At 43.7% G+C, this 19,979-nt stretch overlaps 1 protein-coding gene across 1 annotated transcript in view; it reads left to right on the top strand.

The window, feature by feature from the left end:
- Window positions 1-19,979, top strand: part of CSMD1 (CUB and Sushi multiple domains 1) — a gene marked incomplete at both ends in the record, with an annotated part of 1,592,168 nt that overhangs the window by 1,462,688 nt on the left and 109,501 nt on the right. Inside the window, 5 exons of the mRNA XM_080710482.1 lie at window positions 5,910-6,098; window positions 10,673-10,850; window positions 12,364-12,509; window positions 13,293-13,373; window positions 14,800-14,913. Of these exons, the coding sequence (XP_080566608.1) occupies window positions 5,910-6,098; window positions 10,673-10,850; window positions 12,364-12,509; window positions 13,293-13,373; window positions 14,800-14,913 (708 nt within the window). The remainder of the gene's footprint in view (window positions 1-5,909; window positions 6,099-10,672; window positions 10,851-12,363; window positions 12,510-13,292; window positions 13,374-14,799; window positions 14,914-19,979) is intronic.

Here is a 19,979-nt window from a genome sequence, read left to right as displayed (position 1 = left end):
TGGTTAACCATGCATCATTTCAAGCATCCAGAAGCCTCAAAAGTTTGAGATTAATTGCAACTTTATCAACTATGTGCTTGCTTCATCAGTCTCTATTGGGACTAGTGAATTCCCATAACCAGCGGGGACATACACACAAAAATATATATCCCAAATCGAGAAAGAGAATCACATCTTTGTTTACAAAGAAAAGGTGCTATATCATTCTAGCCACTGAAAATAGCCAGTGTTGGAAATTAGTGAGAGAGAGAGAGAGGTATTTATATATGTTAGAGAAATTCTGTGGGTTGTGTATGTGGCATAGACACCATTAAGAAAAGAATAATTAGCCAGGCACTGTGGCACACACATGCAATCTCAGTATTTGGGGGGCTGATTAAAGCAGTAGAATCACAGGTTCAAGGCCAGCTTCTACAACTTAGTGAGACATTCAGGGCTGGGCATGTAGCTTGGAGGTAGAATGCCCTTGGGTTCAATCCCCATATAAAAAAAAAAGAATAACTACTTTTTCTCACTATTAGAGTAACCCGTTGTTGTGAGGCAGGGCATCACAGCGTGAAAAGCTAAAGGACAACCTTGTATCTTGCCTCACAAGCTCAGTTGTAGAGGTGGAAGATAAAAACAGAAATGGGTTAGGTTTTTCAGCTCAGGTTTCTTATCTCTCTAAAGAGAACTTACTATAATTTCTAAGTGATGCAACCGAGCATAAAGCAAGATTAAGGGAACACATCCTATTGCATTGCACCTGCGCATGGATATGTCAATTGTATGTCTGTGTGGATGCTGCAAGGTGAGAGTTTACCAGTTCACCTACCTGGCTTATGTTCCACTGTGGTAACTGGTGCTTCTGCGATACCTCCAAGGTACTGCCAATTCATGAATGAGAGTTTCTAATAAATGAGTTTATATTGACTATAGATTTATTTTATCCTTCTTCCCTGTGAATTAGCAATCAGCTTTTCCTTTTATTTTTTCTTAAAGTTTTTTTAGCAGTCATATTTGGTGGATTTGAAGACTCTTCTTTCTCCTTCAGTTTATTATATATAAACAAAACACAAATGAAAGCAGATTGCTGGTTTCTCTTTAAAAGCACAGTAAGGAAGGAACCTCATAGATAGTTCACAACAGCATGGGATTCTCTGTTTAGTGGACTTGGGTCTGTAGAGTGATTTTAGGCTCACTCAGCAACATTGCAAGGAGAGAGACCACTCACTGTGCACGTTTCTAGGACAGCTGACACTGGCTTGCAGGACAAGCGACTTCTGTGGCCTTCACCCAGCAAGGAGAGGACCAGGGAAGACAGAGGAGGTCTTGCTGTATGCCTGGCCAGGTGGCTGGGGAACAGCACCGAAGTGAAATGGAGAGGATGGGGCATTTGTGTGTGCATGCATGCATGCGTGTGTGTGTGTGTGTGTGTGTGTGCGTGCGTGTGCGTGCGTGTGTGTGTGTGCGTGTATTAGAAAGATAGTAACACACCTTGGCTTCTTGTTCTTATATTCCTATCCTAACATTTATTAGTAGACTTGTCTAGGCCTCTAACCTTTCAAACATGAAGTGATGATACTAAATCAATACTGAGGTCTGTGGCCTCAAGCCTTTATAGTGTGTTAAGACATTCTAGTTTCACATGGACTTCACTACTTTTGGAAAACTATAAAAAATTCACTTAAAGTCTTATATTATGCATACTTTAATGGCCAAATATCCCACTTTTAAGATGAAATAATAACCAAAAGACACCTCTTTTAGACCCCACAGCTATTGTCTGTATGCTAGATTGCAAATTCTATTTTCATAAATGAGAAAGTTAAACCACGTTTGCTTTAGCAAATGACACTTAGGACCTTGAATCCCATCAGCAATCGTTACACGAGTAAACGAGCATCTCTCTATTCATCCACTGTAATCTGTGTTGATCTGGAACGAGTCTCTTTTAAAGAGCACGCCTTTCTCTTCTCTCACAGTACCTTGTCCCACAGTAGTTTTATCAGAAGGGAACACTAGAACACTCAGTTTTTTTCAATTAAATATTTTATCAATGTCATTTTATAATTATAAATCATGTTTGTGTACATTTATGGGCAAGAACATTCCCTCTCTCAGTGGCAATTTTTTTTGATTGTTTTATAAATAAAATGTCTGTCTCCATACTGAGTTCTAAAGGCTGTGTGTCAAAAGAAAGCACTGAATTCATGAGCTGTCCAGTTTCAATAACCATTCCTTGTCTGATCAACATGGCTGTGAAGCTCCTAAAAACTTCAGGAGCACATGGGCCAGAATGAAACAACCCCACTTGTTGAACACTGGAGTGCCCTGTGACCAACTTAATTTCCTTCTTGATTTTGGTAATGGCAGCACTTCCTGTCATTTTCTAGAAGCAGGTGGGTGGGGAGATGCTGTGAGTAGTCAGGGCACCTACCCAGGGCTCTGAAAAACAGGCCAGATCAAGTCAAGTTCTTGCTTTGGCGCTACACTTCACTTTTTTTCTATCTTAAATTCTCAAAGTGGTCCATACTGCCTCCCAGGAGTAATGGAACCAAATACAGATGCATGAAAGAGGATTATTTGTTACTACATTTTTCTATTCACTTATTTAAAACACAGATTTGCAAAAATGCTGAGTAATTTTTTTCTGCAACGTGGCACTGAGAAATATGTCTGGGGACCTGTGCCTAGACTGATCCTGACTGTGCTCTGGAGAATCTGTCCAATACCAGATCCCCCAGCTGGTCTCCATGCAACTGCAAGCCTGGAGTTTCCCAGAATGCTCTGGCCTCCATGGCATCTTCTGGGTCCATTTTTCTTGCTCTCTTTAGCTGCTCTGAGCCTCTCATCGGAGACATGGCACCATAGCGCCCATGATCATTATTAAAACCAGGGCAGGCTAAAAGGAGGGGTTTAGAGCTTTTTTTTTCTCTATTTTGAAACAGGGTCTCACGGAGTTGAAAAGGGACTCACTGAGTAGCTGACATTGTCCGTGAACCACGATCGTCCTGTCTCCGCCTCCCAAATGTTGGGATTACAAGCGTGTGACACCACGCCCGGCTAACTTTAGAACTTTCTAACCTTCTCACTGTGAGGGGAAGATTTAACACAGTGTCCTGTTCTCAACCACACAGTATCTTTCTGACATTGCAAATCTGAATAAACACAGGCGTCTGTACACAGATGCTCTTGGGGTGGCAGTGTGCTTACATCCTGATAAACTCAAAATGAACAGAAAATACCACAAATCATAGATGCACTTGATGTGCCCAATCTGTGGAGCGTCATAGTGCAACAGTACACTGCACTGTGACCTGGCCACTTCCCTTTGTGGCTGCAAGGCTGATTAGGAGCTGGGGCTTGTCACCAAGGCTGTTGCACACCATCCTACAGTCAAAAACCTCAAGTCAGCCGGGCGTGGTGGCGCACGCTTGTCATCCCAGCATTCGGGAGGCTGAGACCTGGAGAATCGTGGTTTGCGTACAGCCTCAGCTTCTTAGTGAGGCCCTCTGCAACTCACTGAGACCCAGTTTCAAAATAAAGAATAAAAAATAGGGCAGGGAGTGTAGCTTGGAGGTCGAATGCCCCTGCTTCCATCCCCAGACCCGCAAAAAAAAAAAAAAAAAAAAAAAAAAACTTGTCAAACCGTCAGTACCTGGAACCAGGTGTGTGTGTGTGTGTGTGTGTGTGTGTGTGTGTGTGTGTGTGTGGTCTGTGGCTAGGGGGAAATATCACATTTTAGTTTTTTGGTACTTAAGAGTTCATAAACCACAATTTATTTGTTTAGACATTTGGAATACTCTTGGGTCAATGTTTAAATATTTGGCCTTTTCCTTTTGGAAATGTCCTCACAGTAGAAATTTCTGTGAATGGTATTACTGGGTTAAGTATTCAGCCCTGCTTTCCGGTAGCACCATTCAAATTGCCTTTGTAAAGGGTCATGGCCAATTATGTTGTCATAAATGAGTTATCCAGATAACGCACTATTACTGCATACTGTTATTTTACAGAGGAAATGTGCCATTTCAGTAGTTTATTAAATAAAGAGGCTCTTAATACTAACAGAAAGTCGCAACTCTATAGGTTGCTTAATATTTGTCAAATGTTAACGAAGACAAACTCCAGCCCGCAAGAGTGCTGATTCTGCCAAAAGCAACCCGCCGGCCGGCCGAGGAGGAGGCGCCCTGATGGGCTCTGCCCGCCATGGCCCCCGCTGCCGTCACGCGCAGTGTCCGGCTCTTTAGTGTGAGGGGCCGGCCACTCGTTGCTCTGAGCCTTCCCGGATCCCACGCCTGACCGCCGGTCTGCACTGCTGACTTCTGCCTGTCCTGCTCCCCCCTGTCCATCCTCCCTGTGCTGTCTTCTCCTGTCGGTTTTTCTGCTCTTATCACCTCTCACCCCTCCAGACTTTAATACGAAAACAGGAGGTCCAAATTCCAAGATGTCCTGGCATGCACTGTAGACTGTATCGCTTTTCGGTGTTTACATACAAAGGGCCACCAGAGCTCCACACTTACCTCTGATGTGTGAGGGCCTGAGCCGGCTGCATATAGATCTGAAATCCCCACAGAAGCAGCCTCTCTGGCGGCCGTCCCCATCCCTCACGCAGGCCACTGTTTTGTTTTCAATTGGCTCTAGTGGGATAACCAGGGCCTCCCTCTTTCTCATGGGGTGATGGGGAGGGGCTGGGGTCCTCTCTTGGTTTCCTTGAGGATCACAGCACAGGGAGGTCGAGCCTCCTCCCAGGCTGGCTCTGCACGGTCTGGCTTCTTGTCTCCTTGAGAAAGCAGTCCCATCAGGTGGTGGGTGTGGGTGTCCTCTAGAGACCAAAGTCGGAATGGGTAGAGTCCTTGTGGGGCTCAGTCAGCTTTAAGGTTACAACATGAAGAGTTGAGCCTAAGTATGGATTAGCTAACTCTTAGTAAATTATGGGAAATTTAAAAAAGCAAACAACATGTATTATCTCTCATCCACCTAGAGTTCATTCTAAGGAAGACATAATTTTTAATGGAAAAGCATAATGAACTACATATATACATGTATATATATATATACACATATATGTATATATATATATATTATAAAATTGTTCTAAGAATTATTACTAGCTTTATGATTTTACAGTCTATTTTTTTTTTTTTTGGTGGTACTGGGGTTCCTGGAAACCCTTCTACCTCTGGGCTACACTCCCAGACCTATTTTTATATTTTTTTAAATTTGGAAACAGGGTCTCTTAAACCAGCAAGGCTGTCTTCGAACCTGCACAATCCTCCTGTCTCCGCCTCCCAAGCATGGGGATTTCAAGCGTGCGCCACCATGCCTGGCAATAATCTAATTTTTTTTAGACAAATAAAAAGTCAATGGATTTCCCTATTTTATTTGCACTGAATAAGTTAAAAAACAGTACAGTACACATTTTCTAGGTTGAAGTGCTTACTGTACTTTTTAAAATTAAACGTATAAGGGCTAGTTGTGTGATGTGTGCATGTATGTCTCCACCATCTTCTTTCACATTAAGATATATGAATACAATGGGCTAATAAAAATTTTTTTAAGTGTCAGGTCCATGTCCACCCAGCATTCTTTATAAGCCCATATTATTATTGTTTATAGCACAGTCTAATTAAATTATGTCATATGATGTTTTTCAAGGTAAACATTATCAGATTGCTTTTTAGTATACATTGTATACTAAAGCAAACACTAAGAGCTCATCAAATTCATGTGGTTATAATTCTACTACTAATAATAATAATTACTATCTTACTCATTCAAGATGGCGCCTAACCACTTGGAAAAGACAGCATTAAAAGTTTCTGTTCACAAAGTCGATGCCCAAAAGCTAAATGCAGTCACACCCCCCTAAACTCCTGAGGGAGCTACTGTCTCCCAGCTGAGCTTGATTGTACCTGTTGTCCTTTCAGCCTATGAACTACAGAACTGCCCAGACCCGCCCCCTTTCCAGAACGGGTACATGATCAGCTCTGACTACAGCGTGGGCCAGTCCATATCGTTCGAGTGTTACCCCGGGTACATCTTGATCGGCCACCCCGTCCTCACCTGTCAGCATGGTATCAACAGGAACTGGAACCACCCCTTTCCACGATGCGACGGTAGGTCCTTTGTCTTTCTGGGGCCACTTCACTATCTCGAGGACTTAATACTGCCTTAAGTATTAAATGAATGTGTCCCACGATGCACTCATTATTCAAGAAATATGTATTGAGAACCTGCTGTATTGTACTTACTGCTTACTTCACATAGTGTGTCAGGAACATATCACATACCAGAAAGTTAATACAGAAATAGCCTCACTGCTAGAGACAGTATGAGGATAGTAAAATGCCAGACACAGATAACCAGAGTGCAGCTGGGGAAGAGAGAATGACACATTTATCTTGACGTTTCTATCAGTGTATGAGATCATAAGAAAAATTAAATTATTTATTTTATCTGACAAATTTTTGTTTGAATTCTATAATGACCATAGATTGCATTTGTTTCTGTTTTGTTTTTCAAAAAGCTGAGTTTATTTTCGTAGTGGATCCTGAAAGGTGCATAGCGCTGTGCCACTCAGAGACTGAGAAGACTCCAGGCAGAAGGCGCAGTAGGCAGAGTTAGAGGAAGAGCAGAATTGGGGAGACTAAGGCAGTGCTCCCGGCAGTCTGTGGGGCTGCCGGGCCCCAGGAGATGTGCAGTGGGCAGCTGGCAGGGATGCCCCTTCCTTAGTCTGGCACCACTGCTTACAGCTGCTGGAGGGCTTCTTAATTTTGACCAACTAGAACTTTTTTGCAATACCAAATTCAAACCAATTGTTGAAGTACTACATTGATGAGGAATGCATATATAACAGAAAATGTACTACAAACCCAATATTACAGTATTATAAATTCAGTGCCTTTGAATGAAAAAGTAATGACATTACCAAGTCTGTGGATCTTTGAAATGCTAAGCACTTATCCCCCACTGGGAAAAGGGAAAGAAGCCCTATTTGAATTTCTACAGAAGCAGCAGAAACAGCACATCAGTGGGCCTTTTACATTAGTCTCCACCTGTACTTTTTTATTCTATAGCATTAGAAGAAGAACTATGAAAAAGTAAACTTAGCAGCATCTAAAACACTTTTATCATGAAATAATATTAATTTAATTATGCATAAAATAACATTTAAAATTAGCTTTAATGAAATTAAGCATTAATTTTTATGTATTAATTTAATGAAATTAAGTATTAATTATCTAATTTTTCTGTGATACTGGGGATGGAACTCAAGGTCATTCTACCTCTGAGCTACACCCTAGCTCTATTTTTTATTCTTTATTTTGAAACAGGGTCTCACTTAGTTGCAAGGGGCCTCACTAAGTAGCTGAGGCTGGCTTCGAACCGTGATCCTCCAGTCTCAGCCTCCCAAATGCTGGGATTACAAGTGTGCACCACCATGGCCAGCTAATATATCATTTTTATTAATACATTATTAAAATTCTTAATGCTACTCCACACCTAAAAGCTCATATTTAATCCAGGCGTGGTGGTGTGCACCTATAATCCTGGTACTTGGGAGGCTGAGACAGGAGGATCCTAGGTTCACAGCGAGCCTCAGCTTCTTATTAAGGTCCTCTGTAACTGGTGAGACCATGTTTTTAAATAAAAATTAAATAGGCCAGGACTGTAGCTCAGAGGTAGAATGCCCTGAGTTCATTCCCCAGTACAAAAAAAAAAAAAAAAAAAACCTCATATTTAGGGCTAGGAGTTTAGTTCAGTTGTAGAACATCAGTATCTATACAGACCCAGGTTTCAGCCCCCTGCGCCATGAAAAGTAAAACAAAACTCATATTTTATGTACAAATTATTTTGAAATTATCAGAATTATTTTTCTTGTTTTTAATTTTTGCCTAAACTTTTGAATTGGTGTACATGGTGCATTCCTTGGTTTGACATTAATCAAGGAAAATTAGAGATTTAATTTGATTTCATCACCTCTCCAGCTCCGTTTTCCAATATGAAAATCATTATTCCAGTTTAGGATTATTGTGTCAGGGTGAAAATAACCAATATATGTCTTTGGTTATAGTATAAAAGTGAAGTCAAATTTCCTAATTCCTAATACTACCAGAATTGACCAAAGTGTGAGGCTATAGTCCTCTTGACTCCAACAGAAAGAAGCCTGAAGGTTGGGTATATTCATTTCGAGTCACCCCTCCATGCCAGTCTGGTATGGAGCTGTATTTCTATTTTCTGTGTTTCTATCTTTCTAATAAACTTCTTTAAATCTTCAAAAAAAAAAAAGAAGCCTGAATGTTTATACTTGAGAGAAGAATTCAAAGACTTCCTAAAGGATTTTCTATTCATTGTCACAATTTCTAACAGGAAAGGCTAGATTGCAAACCATCCGGAGGAAGAGACGCATAGGTTAGAGTCTAGGAGAACACATCACTGCTCAAAATCGGCATGTGATGATGCTCACAGGGCGCGGTCAGCCTGGGATGCTCAATGGAGCCTCGGTACCAAGCGCTTTGGCTGGGGCTCCATCCTGTCACATGGCGGGCTGAGATCCACCTGGCCAGCCCACACCCAGGTGCACAGTGTCCACATACTCAGCCTACGTCCCATGGGTGGTCTTCCTGGTATGGCTAGATCATTCTTGGGTAGAAACAGCCCCACACTCCTCAGAGATACTCCTACTGGTATTCCAGAATTAGCTCCAGAGCAAGGGCAGAGACCAGACCTCTGGTCAAATTCTTGAGCGAACAAAGATTTTCCTTTCTATCAGTAATATTGTGGGGAAAAAAACCCTAAAACATCAGATTCATGAAAAACGATACCATAACATAAATATGAAGAGTAATGGATGGTTATATAGATGATTTTCTGCACAGGTGAGACCTTGTGTCCCTACCTGCTGTGCTCACCTGCCTTGGCCCCACAAAGCCACCTCCTAGCTCCCACTGTAGGCTCACCTTGAGAGAGAGGTGGGGCCACTGCATGGGTCACAGCCCTGAGACCCAGAGAGGAAACCCAAACAGGCCTTCTGATGCCCCTGCAGGTCCTAAGTCTCAGCCCTGTCCTCAATGAATTTGAAGAAATGAGGCTCTGAAAACTAATGAAAGAAACTGATGTATTCCAGGGTCAAGACCCATCTCACTATGTGTATGGGGAGGGCAGTGGTGGGTGGGATCTGGAGGCTTACCAAGATCTGTGTGCATGCTGGTTTGAATGACTTTGAGCCACACTGAGATGTATAATCAATGAGAACATACCAACAAAAGTTTAAACGAAAAACTCTAATGGAAACCTGAAGATAAGAGTATAACTATTCATTTAAAGTCTCAAAATGCTGTGACACTGTCTTATCATTATTATATCCAAATGAAAAAGAAATCTATAACATTTTTCTAATATACCCCAAAGCAGGTAATTCTGCTTCTTCAGACATTTATTTTTCATTTCTTAAATTAAGTAAAAATGACACAAATTAATCTATAATTAAGAACAAGAATTAAAAATTGGGAACATTTGTTAACTGTGCACCTTAAAATGAAATTAAAATTACAGACATGCTCATAAATTTAAAAAAAAAAAACAAAGGAAAGAAATGAGGCTCTGAGTGGCCCTCTGCTGTGCTAGGTCACAGGTTCAGGGTTACTTCAAACCCACGTACTAATTATTCTGCCGGCAAAGTTCTCAGCTGTTCTTCATTGCCCGTCTCCTAGTGATACGTCCCCATCTTGGGCAGATTAGTTTCTTAGACAGCACCTGTGTGGCTAGCACAGCCTTATGCTGCGCGCTGCCCCATGCCATCTCCCTTGTTGAGTTGTTGGTAAACTTTTCTTCTTGTTTATCTTTTTACATATGTTGGTCTCTTCACCGCACCCAAATCTATACCTTTAGTGGCAATTATTTGCCACTTATGAAAGATGAATGCCAGCAATAGGCACTCCTACCACACCTGAGGGCACTGGGTGTGATTTCAAAGTTCACTTGCCTGTGACTTTGACACACCACCCTCTACTAGAATTAAAGAAGACATTCCAGACTATTCTACTCATGTGCGGTTATGTCACATTTTTGTAAAGCACACTCATTGTCATGACAATAGCAAATGCCAGTTTATGAAGTTGAATCAAATTGGATGGTCGACAATGATCCTTCACGTAATTGGACACTCCAAATGGGAAAATCCTTCCCTAAAATAGCACTGACATAATTTTATCTTGCTTCTTCCGGTATTGATAAAGAGAATTGATAGTGTCTTTGTTTTGAGGCAAACAGGCTTTAGATGCCACTTGTCTGGACAGCTTACACAGGCTCTCAGGATGAGCCTTACCACGAGATACGCCGTCAGTGCTGCTGTGTCTTCCCAGTAATCCGTCGTGTGGAGCAGCTCCCTAGTGTTATCAGCTCAGGCCCAGGCGATGATGCTCGTGCGGGAGGCTCTCAGTGTGTGGGAGACTGTTCTAAAGGTCTGGAGGATACATTTAGTAAAAGACTGAGATGGCTTAGATGCTTAACTCTTCTGAAGGTTCCAAATCTAGAGGAATAACTCTGGCAGAATATCTCTGAGAAATATTCCACATTTATTTCCTACAAAGGGAAAATCCTGGCTAGGTGACTCGGGAGACTTTGAAATATTCACCTCCATTCTGAAATCAGATGATTCAGGATTATTTTTAATTTCTGCCTTTTCCAGCTCCTTGCGGGTATAATATCTCATCCCAGAATGGGACCGTCTATTCCCCGGGCTTCCCAGATGAGTACCCAATCCTGAAGGACTGCATGTGGCTGATAACAGTCCCTCCGGGGCACGGCGTATACATCAACTTCACGCTGCTGCAGACGGAGGCCGTGAACGACTACATTGCTGTCTGGTAGGAGAGCCCTCCCTGGAGGCGAGGCTGCCCCCTGAGGGACCCTCTGATTTAACACTTACAGGCCAGTCACACGTCAGATAGGTGCTTACAGGTGAAGTAGTCAGAGCGACGCAGCAAAGAAATCAACTGAACCCATAAATATGGAGAGTACCTTTCCAGGAAGGCATCTGCGTTCCTCTCCAAGTTAGAAATATCCAGGTTACTTTTAAAGTATGTGAATATTCCAAGATTATTTCACTTACATTTTTAAGTGTGATTGTTTTTGCAAAAAAAAAAAAAGGTCTGGGACTTTCTACCCTATTGGATGTTTCTAGAAATACTGAGGAAAAAGAGTGTGACCACCCCCAGGTGTATGTGCCTGTGCATCAATGTGTGTTGTGGGTCTGTGCATGTCTACATGTGGGTGTGTGCATATTTTTGGTGTGTGGGGTGTGTGTCTATGTGTGAGTATGTGTCTCTCTGTATGGCTATGTGTCAATCTGTGTAGCTTGTATGTTAGTGTATGTACCTGTGGTTTATATATTGTGTAGTGTATGTGTTAATGTAATTCTGTCTGTGTGTGGTATGTTGTACACATGGGTGTGTGTATGTGTTTGGGTGTGGTATGAGTGTGTGTCTGTGGTGTGCATCTATTTGTGTGTCTGTCTGTCCATCTGTGTTTGTGTGAGGGCTGTGGCTGAATTCTCCCCAGCACTCACAGAGTGGCCTACACCAACGAGGGCTGATGACACCGGTTTCTCACCAACTCGTGTTAGAGATGGAGTGTTCTACTCTAAGGAGCAAGGGTGCAGGCACTGTTTTGAAGCAGGAGGAACTAGATGTCTGCAGCGGAATATCTTGTCTCATTTGTGCGTAACTGGGCTGTGGAAGGTGCACGGGCACGGGGAGGTGGCTTTGATGCTGTAGACTTGGGTCTCACAAGGAGGTTACGAGCTGAGGAGAACTGCTGTCCCCAGAGCAAAAGCAGAGGGACCCACAGACCTGCGCCAGCCAGACTCAGGGATTCAGCTCTGCCCCCGAGGTGGAAGCCAAAGTCCCGGCAGTTGACAAAAGTTTGAGTCTCCCAGGTCAGACTTTAACCAAGGAGACAGAGGACATGACTACATTTTATTGTTTTTTAAAAAAGATTTACTCATTTGCAAAAGTTTCCAACAGTCTCATTCATGAGTAAATAGACATCCTTATATTTACATTTTAAAATGTAGAAATTGAAAAAGAAGGCCATCACTGGTATTGAAGTCATAAAAATAAATGAAGTTCCTCTAAAGAGGTAGAGGCTGCCTTGCCTTCTGGGCTTGGCCACCGAGAGCCTGCAGCCCTAAGCTCGAAGCCCGGGACCTAAATCATGGAGCCCAAACCTTGAGCCTTGAACCTGGACCCGAAGTGCAGAGTCCAGAGCTCTGGGTCTGCCCATCCTGTCACCAAGCTGCATCCAGCCTCGGAGGGCACAGCTGTGGGTTTCAGCTGCATCGCAGGCACTTTATTTCATGGGCTCTGTCTGTGTTTCTAGGGATGGTCCTGACCAGACATCGCCCCAGCTGGGCGTCTTCAGCGGGAACACCGCACTAGAAACGGCTCACAGCTCGACCAGCCAAGTCCTGCTCAAGTTCCACAGTGACTTTTCAAATGGAGGCTTCTTTGTCCTTAATTTCCACGGTCAGTTCGCCTCCCAGTCCCCAGAACACACAGTGATTGTATAGAGAGTTTCAGAAGTTCTTTCTCGCTTGACCCTTCCTCCCCCTCCAGTTCCTAGACCTTGCCCTCTGAGACCCCGGGGGTCCTCCTGCACCTAGCCAGAGCTTGCTGGGTTTCAGCTTTTTTAAATGATCAACTTTATTATTATTTCACATTTTAAATATTACATGCTGTAATCTACATTGGCCTCTCATGTGAGTGTGTGTTATAGCAAGCTTGGATTCAGGCCAAGATAAATACAAGTGCAGCTCTGATATCCAGACCATCGACATCCACTTGAAACCCTTTGCAGAACTGTATACCCCTGTCTCTAGTGAAGTGTCTCGGTACCTAATATGTCAGATGATGACACTTCAGAGAGCTCTGTGCAGGGTGGAGAAGTGCCCCGGGCCCCCCAGGGCTGTCCCGAGATCCCTCAGGGTGAGACACAGAGATTTTCACAGCTCCAGCTGGGCTTGGCATGGGGCCACAGCCAGTCCTTTCTCTAGCCGAATTCCAAACATATGTAAAGTGAGTTTATTTACTGTTTTAATTCTTTAATCACACTCACTCACTCCCCCTGGGCTATACACATCGCTTGGCATTCCATTCTCACACAAGCATTTGAGCGCACAGATTTATAAAGCCAGGGCTTAGCCATGGACCCCGGAATGTGAGCACCAACTCCTGGAGGAGAAGGTCGGAGCCATTTCTACTTGTTCAGCTAATGGCGCTGCAATTGTTTGGTTTCTCCTGCCTCCTCAGCCTTTCAGCTGAAGAAGTGCCCGCCCCCTCCAGCGGTGCCCCAGGCCGACATGCTCACTGAGGACGAGGACTTCGAAATAGGTGAGCAGCCCTCCAGGACAGCACCGCAGAAAGTGCCCTCTTCCCCTCACCCCGGCAGCCCCTCTGCCCACTGGGAAGTGGGCACCTCCTCAGAAAACCCCCAGCCTGGGGCACGGTGGGGCTCAGGTTCAGAGATCACAGATTGAAAGGTTGGCTCTTCTTTAACTTGATGTTTTCCCGCATGCTACTGAGGACTGAACACAGGGACATTCCACTTCCAAGCTCATACCTCAAGCTCTATCTTATTTTCATTTTGAAACCGTATCTCACTAGGTTGATGACACTCTCATTATTTGCTGAGGCTGTCCTTGAATTTGTGATCCTCCTGTTTCAGCTGCCAAAGTACTGGGATAATAGGTGTGTACCACCACGCCCTGCTTCACTTCAAAAAAAAAAGTTTTCAGTGACAGACATGAGCAGACACTTGAGATTAATTAGGGAAAGAAGTTCCTGAGCTCAGGGAACGACTTAATCATCCGTAGATTAGAGAATGGACCTCTCACCAAAACAGGAATATAATTGGTAAGATAGATCTAAAGGTAATATCTAGACCTTCTGTGTTATCACTTTTCATTAATGGTCTAATTCATGAAATAATCATCTGTTCATATTAAGAAAGCAGCCAGAGCATATGTTTGCAATATAATTACCATGACCTGAGATTTCTCAGCCCCATTCAGAAGCACCTCAGTGTGTGGTCACGCCGGGGCTCAGGCCTCGGGCTGCACAGTGCAGCGGGGTCCCCACTCCACTCCTGATGGCCTGGTTAATGGAACCTTGGTGCTGCCTGGGCCAAGCTGGTGGAGCAGCTCTTCCTGGCTACTGAAGTCTACTCAGCATCCTGCTTTATGATCTTGCCTTCAACCTGGGCATCCAGCACACTCTACAACTATTTAGTTATGGTAGTCATTAGAGAAGGGACAGACAGAGGAGTCAAGGAAGGAAAAAAAAGCAGCAGCTGCCCTGTTGGGTACGGTGGTGTGCACCTATAATCCCAGTACTTGGGAGGCTGAGACACGAGGGTCAGGACTGCAGGTGGAGGACAGCCTCAGCACATAGCAAGGCTCTCATCAAGCTAGCAAGACCTTGTTTCACAATAAAAAATTTAAAAAATTGGGGATATGGGTAAAGCTCAAAGGTAGAATGGCCCTGGGTTTAATCCCCAGTACTAACACACACACACACACACACACACACACACACACACACACACTAGCTGCTTCATTTCAGTAATAATATGGGTTAAGATAGCACACTTTTTATAAATTAAGAGCTGAAAATAGTGCTTCTGAAAATAAATTAAAAGGAATACAACCCTGATTCCGATTCTGAAATGGTTTGCATGTTATCTTGGCTCAATAAACAGTCAGGCATGTTTAATATGCTAGGAACATAACGCCCCGATGTGTTGGGTTGACTCTTCCAGGAGATTTTGTGAAGTACCAGTGCCACCCTGGCTACACCTTGTCGGGAAGCGACACGTTGACCTGCAAGCTCAGTTCCCAGCTGCAGTTTGAAGGCGCTCTCCCAACCTGTGAAGGTACGCCCCGTCTGAGAGCACTGTCCATAGAGTCCCCATGGCCTCCTCTGGGGGGGGTTGGCTGTCCTCACTGTGTGTCCGGATCCCATTGCAGTGAATATAACCTGCTAACAGAAACGTCTAATGGCCTTTTCTCTCCAACTAGCCCTGGAAGAAAATAAATGGATGCCGTATCATAAGAGATCATCTTTCTTCCCTCTAATTCATCATGGAAATGTTCAAACACAAGCACAGTTGAAATAATTTTAAAAGAAACACCTGCGCACTGGCCCCACAGGTGCCCCATAAATGTCACAGCATATGTTTGATCTCAAAACCCTCCCTATCACCTTGTTATCCATCCACCAATCTCTCCCATGTGGCTGATGCATTTCGAGGAAGACTTCCTGCATCATGGAAATTTCCTGCCAACACTTCCGAATGCATGTAATTAGCTGGTGTTTAATACTTTTGGTGTAATCTTTACAAACAGTGAAATGTGTACATCTCATGTTTTTTACATATCTAAAAATACATCATATGTAAGAACTTAATACATTATATGTAAGAACTTAATCTGTAAGGATGGAGCATATCTGAGGCTGAATCCACAGATAATATCAACTAGAAAATAATTAAATCACTTTATAATATCACTTTAAATCTCACGGGACTCAAAATTTTGAAAGAGAAGACCAGGCGTGGTGGTGCATGACTGTATAATCCCAGTGTCTGGGAGGCAGAGACAGAAGGATTGCAGGTTTGTGGCCAGCTGCAGCAACTTAGCAAGGCACTCCACAACTTAGTATGACCCTGTTTCAAAATGAAAAATAAAATAAGGCTAGGGGTGTAGCTCAGAGGCATAATGGCTTTGGGTTCAATCTCCAGTAACACACACACACAAACACATAGACATACACACAAACACAGACACAAACACACACATACACACGCACACACACACACACTCAATGAAAAATAATTGAACTATCAGGTTGAGTGTGTTTTATACAATGCTAATCACCAACCATACAAGAGGCGGGTTTTTTTTGTAAAAGTCTGGGATTCCCAGTGTGTTTGTAGTGAATTTCCTTTGAATGTCTGATAGCTTTGTGCATTGCCACCATGTAAAGAGACAGCCTCCTAGTCACCTTGAGAGAGGAAAAAATGGAAAGCACTTTGATATTAATAACTACCAACTATCTATGATAATTTGAATCAACTTTTAAAACTAACTTTAAAGTCATATGTGCATGGGGCCAGCAAGTATAGAAAATCTCACCCAGAAGGAGGTGGCCACCCCTGGGTCCCTGCTTCCTTTAAGACCCCAGGATGCCCTGGCAGAGGCTGCTCAAGCCTCGCCTCCTCTTTCCTCTCATGCAGGTCAGGGGTCAGACTGGGTAAGCAGGAGACCAGGGCCATTTTTCTCAAAACACCAGGGAGGGTCCTCGTGAGCACAGCAACAATTGGCTGGCTTTAAAGTTTCTGTTCAAGATGAAGAATATATAATGCTTATATTTTTCCATTTAATATAAAAACTAACAGGGACAAGTTTTCCTGGTTTTCAGATACTTTTTAAGTAAGAGAATCTTTTATTATATTACTCAAGCTCTTTTGGAATTCTCAAATACTTCCTTCTTCTTTTATTATAATTTCTTAATATCATTTTACTAGTTCATTGTAATCACACATCATAATGGGGTTTGATTCCCAATCAACACAGAGTGAGGCCTCTCAGAAGAGATGTTCTTCACTGACTGGGGACAAAAGCCATGCGTGTGCCCTTCACGAACCACTCTTAAACAAGAGCCCTCCTTTTTTATTTTGTCTACATTAACCTAGTTTTTATTTAAATAAGGGTTCATTCATGAGATCTAAGAATAGAGTTAATCGGTACAACCCCAGCACCCTTATCTAGATCACGAGCTCTCGGGCCTGTGCATGGGGCCTTCTGTGGACTGTGCCTTTGCTCAGCTGGAGACCCTGCCTCTCCCCACTCCAGGATCACAGCTCATCCTGCCACTCCTCTTTCAGTTTAGGTGTATTACTAGTTCTAATCCTAGTTTGGGTGCTCGAGATTGAACCTAGGTGCTTTCTACCTCTGAGCTGCACCCCACATCTATTTTATTTTTTATTTGGAAACAGGGTCTCACTAAGTTGCCGCTGAGTGCCTTACTAAATTGCTGAGGCTAGCTTGGAACTGGCGATCCTCCTGCCTCAGTCTCCCAAGTACTGGGGTTTACGGGTCTATAGCACCACGCCTGTACCCATTCTAACCTAGCACTAATCCTGGCTGCTCATCCTAATCTCTAGTGCTTTTCTGGAGGCCTGACGGAAGCATCAAGGATGTGCTTCCTGTTCCCAGGCCTCACTTTGACTTTGTTCACAGCAAGCTAACAGGGTCACTGTGGGAGCTGCAAAGGCTTGATCCAGACAAATCTCAGAGGCAAGCTCTTTCCAGAGCGCACCTGGGGGAAGCTACCCAGGTGCCCACAGGGAGAGAGGTTTCTAAATGCCCCTTTCAGGGGCTGCGTATTTAAGTGTGTGGCTGCTGCTGAGGAATCCGGGGCTCAGCTGCAGCACGTGTCTCCGGAACCTTCCCAAGCTAGGAGGTGGTGCTGTAGCAATGGTTTAGAGCAGGGCTGTGCAGGAGCAGGAGCTGCGCAGGGTGAGGCACACCGAGGGCAGAACCAGCTCCCCTCACGCTGCGTCTTTGACACAACACAGAGGGCTGAATAGAGAAGGTTAGGTGCTGTCAACACACAACACACACACGTGATTTTTCTTATTTCATCATGTTTACAAAACAAATGAGCATTTGAGAGTAGGAGGAGTAAGCGTGGCCGCGCAGCCTGGGGCGGCTTCGACTGAGCCACTCTGTGCTGCTTCTGAGCCTTGGGCTCTGTTCATGGTTTTCCCGGGAGATTTCGGTAACTCAGAGGCCAGTCCTGATCTGGATGGTCTGAAGTCCCGCTGTGATCTAAAAGCTACCGCAGGGTCCAGAGCTGGGTAAGCCTCCCTCCAGTGTCACGCTGAGGGCTGCAGAGTGTGGCGCACACCTGCGTGCTGGAGGAGGCGGCCAGCCATCACAGGTCTCTGGGCACCTCTGCTGCCTTGTGCCTTTGAGTCAAGGAAAGCATCCGCACCTCCGGGCTCTAGTGATAGCCCTGCGGGGTAGCCATGCTGGCCCTCTCTCTGAGCAGAGGCACAATAACCTCTGGCTGCACCATCTAGGCGGGTCTGGGGAGCTTCCCCCATCTCGGCCAAGTGGGGTGGAGACTCCAGAGCTGAGCCAGGTTTCATTTCTTTCTAAAATAGCACGTTATTCACTTTGGAGTGGACGTAATATATTTCACAGAGCAATTTTAACCATGTTTCCATAGTATAGTGGTCATTACACTTACATAACAAAAGTGATTTTATCACTGTCACAAAATAGTGTGTGTTTGTGTGTGTGTGTGTGTGTGTGTGTGTGTGTGTGTGTGTAACTGGAGATTGAGCTCATAGGCATTCTGCCTCTCAGCTACACCCCCATAATTTTAATTTTTATTATTTAGTTATTTATTTATTGGTGGTACTGGGGTAGAACCCAGAGGCTTTCTACCTTCAGGCTGTACTCCCAGACCTATTTTATATTTTATTTGGAAACAGAGTCTCACCAAGTTGCTGAGGCTGGCTTCGAACCTGTGTGATCTTCCTGTCTCAGCCTCCCAAGCGCAGAGATTACAAGCACCACCACGCCGGGCTCTTTTTTTTTTTTTTAATTTTAAAACATGGTCTTGCTAAGTTTCTGAGTGTCTCACTAAGTTGCTGAAGCTGGCCTCAAACCTGCAATCCTCCTGTCTCTGCCTCCTGAAGACTGAGATGGCAGGTATGTATTACTGTGCCCAGCTAAGATCATAGTAGTTTTAACTGAGTGATTTTGGTTTGTGATCTTGGATTAAGGTTATTTTTATTATATTGTCATTAAATCATCATTGTAAATATTTTTAAATTCCCACTCAAATACACATTTATGTAAAGGGTCCTGTGGAATGTTCCATCACTGGGATTTAATCTTAACATTTTCTAAATTTGAAGGAATATTTCAATTAACATACCAAGATAAATGAAAAAAACCTAGAATAATTACTTTTTTACAGTTATTTGAAGAAGACTTTGTCATAAACTCTGTTTTTTGTTTAACAAGTATCTTTATATCCAGTGACTATGTCACACACCTGAAATATTAGTACTTGGGAAGCTTAGACGGGAGGATTATATGTTTGAGGCTGTCTTCAGTAAACAAATGAGGCTTTCAACAACTTAACTAGACCCTCTTTCAAAATAGAAAAAATTAAAAAAATAAAAATGGTCGGTATGTAGCACAGAGGTAGAATGCCCCTGAGTTCAATCCCCAGTACCAAAAAAGAAAAAGTTTCTTTATTTTGAAATGTATGTATAGGTAATAGATATTTAACTAATAAAAAGGGGATAACTCTCCCGGGTGTGATGGCACATGCTTGTAATTCCAGTACTTGGGAGGCTGAGACAGGAAGATCTGGGTTTGTGGCTAGCCCCAACTACTTGGTGAGGCCCTCTGCAACTTAGTGAGACCATGTTTTAAAATAAAAAATACAAAATAGGACTGAGGGTGTAGCACAGAGGTGAAATGCCCCTGGTTTCCATCCCCAGTTCCTCAAAAAATAATAATAAGTAAAATGTTCAAATTCCACTAAGTGTATAAAAGCTGAAATAAATCGGACATATCGTTTATTGCATAAAAGCCCACCGTATTTTTGTCATATGACATTGATGATTGGGGGCCTTTCTTTGTGATTGTTTGGGGAAAACTTGGGCATCCACAATGCACCTGTCCAAGCTCCACTGTGCGGGAGGCGCCGCCCCTCGGGCTGTGCAGGCAGGCGTGGTGGATTAGCTGCAGCGTGGGAGATGCACAGGGGCTGACGCGTCGCCCTCGGTCTCCATCTCCGTTTGCCTCCTGCGTTAATTCTGGCCTCTCCTTTTCACCGGCTTGTCTACACTTGGGGCGGAAAACATCCTATGGGTGTTAGATCCCCTTTGATAACTTGAACCTTATCGGTTCC

This window comes from Muscardinus avellanarius (genome assembly GCF_963383645.1).
Source record: "Muscardinus avellanarius genome assembly, chromosome: 14".
NCBI lineage: Eukaryota > Metazoa > Chordata > Mammalia > Rodentia > Gliridae > Muscardinus > Muscardinus avellanarius.
This window is presented reverse-complemented; position numbering and strand designations above follow the sequence as displayed.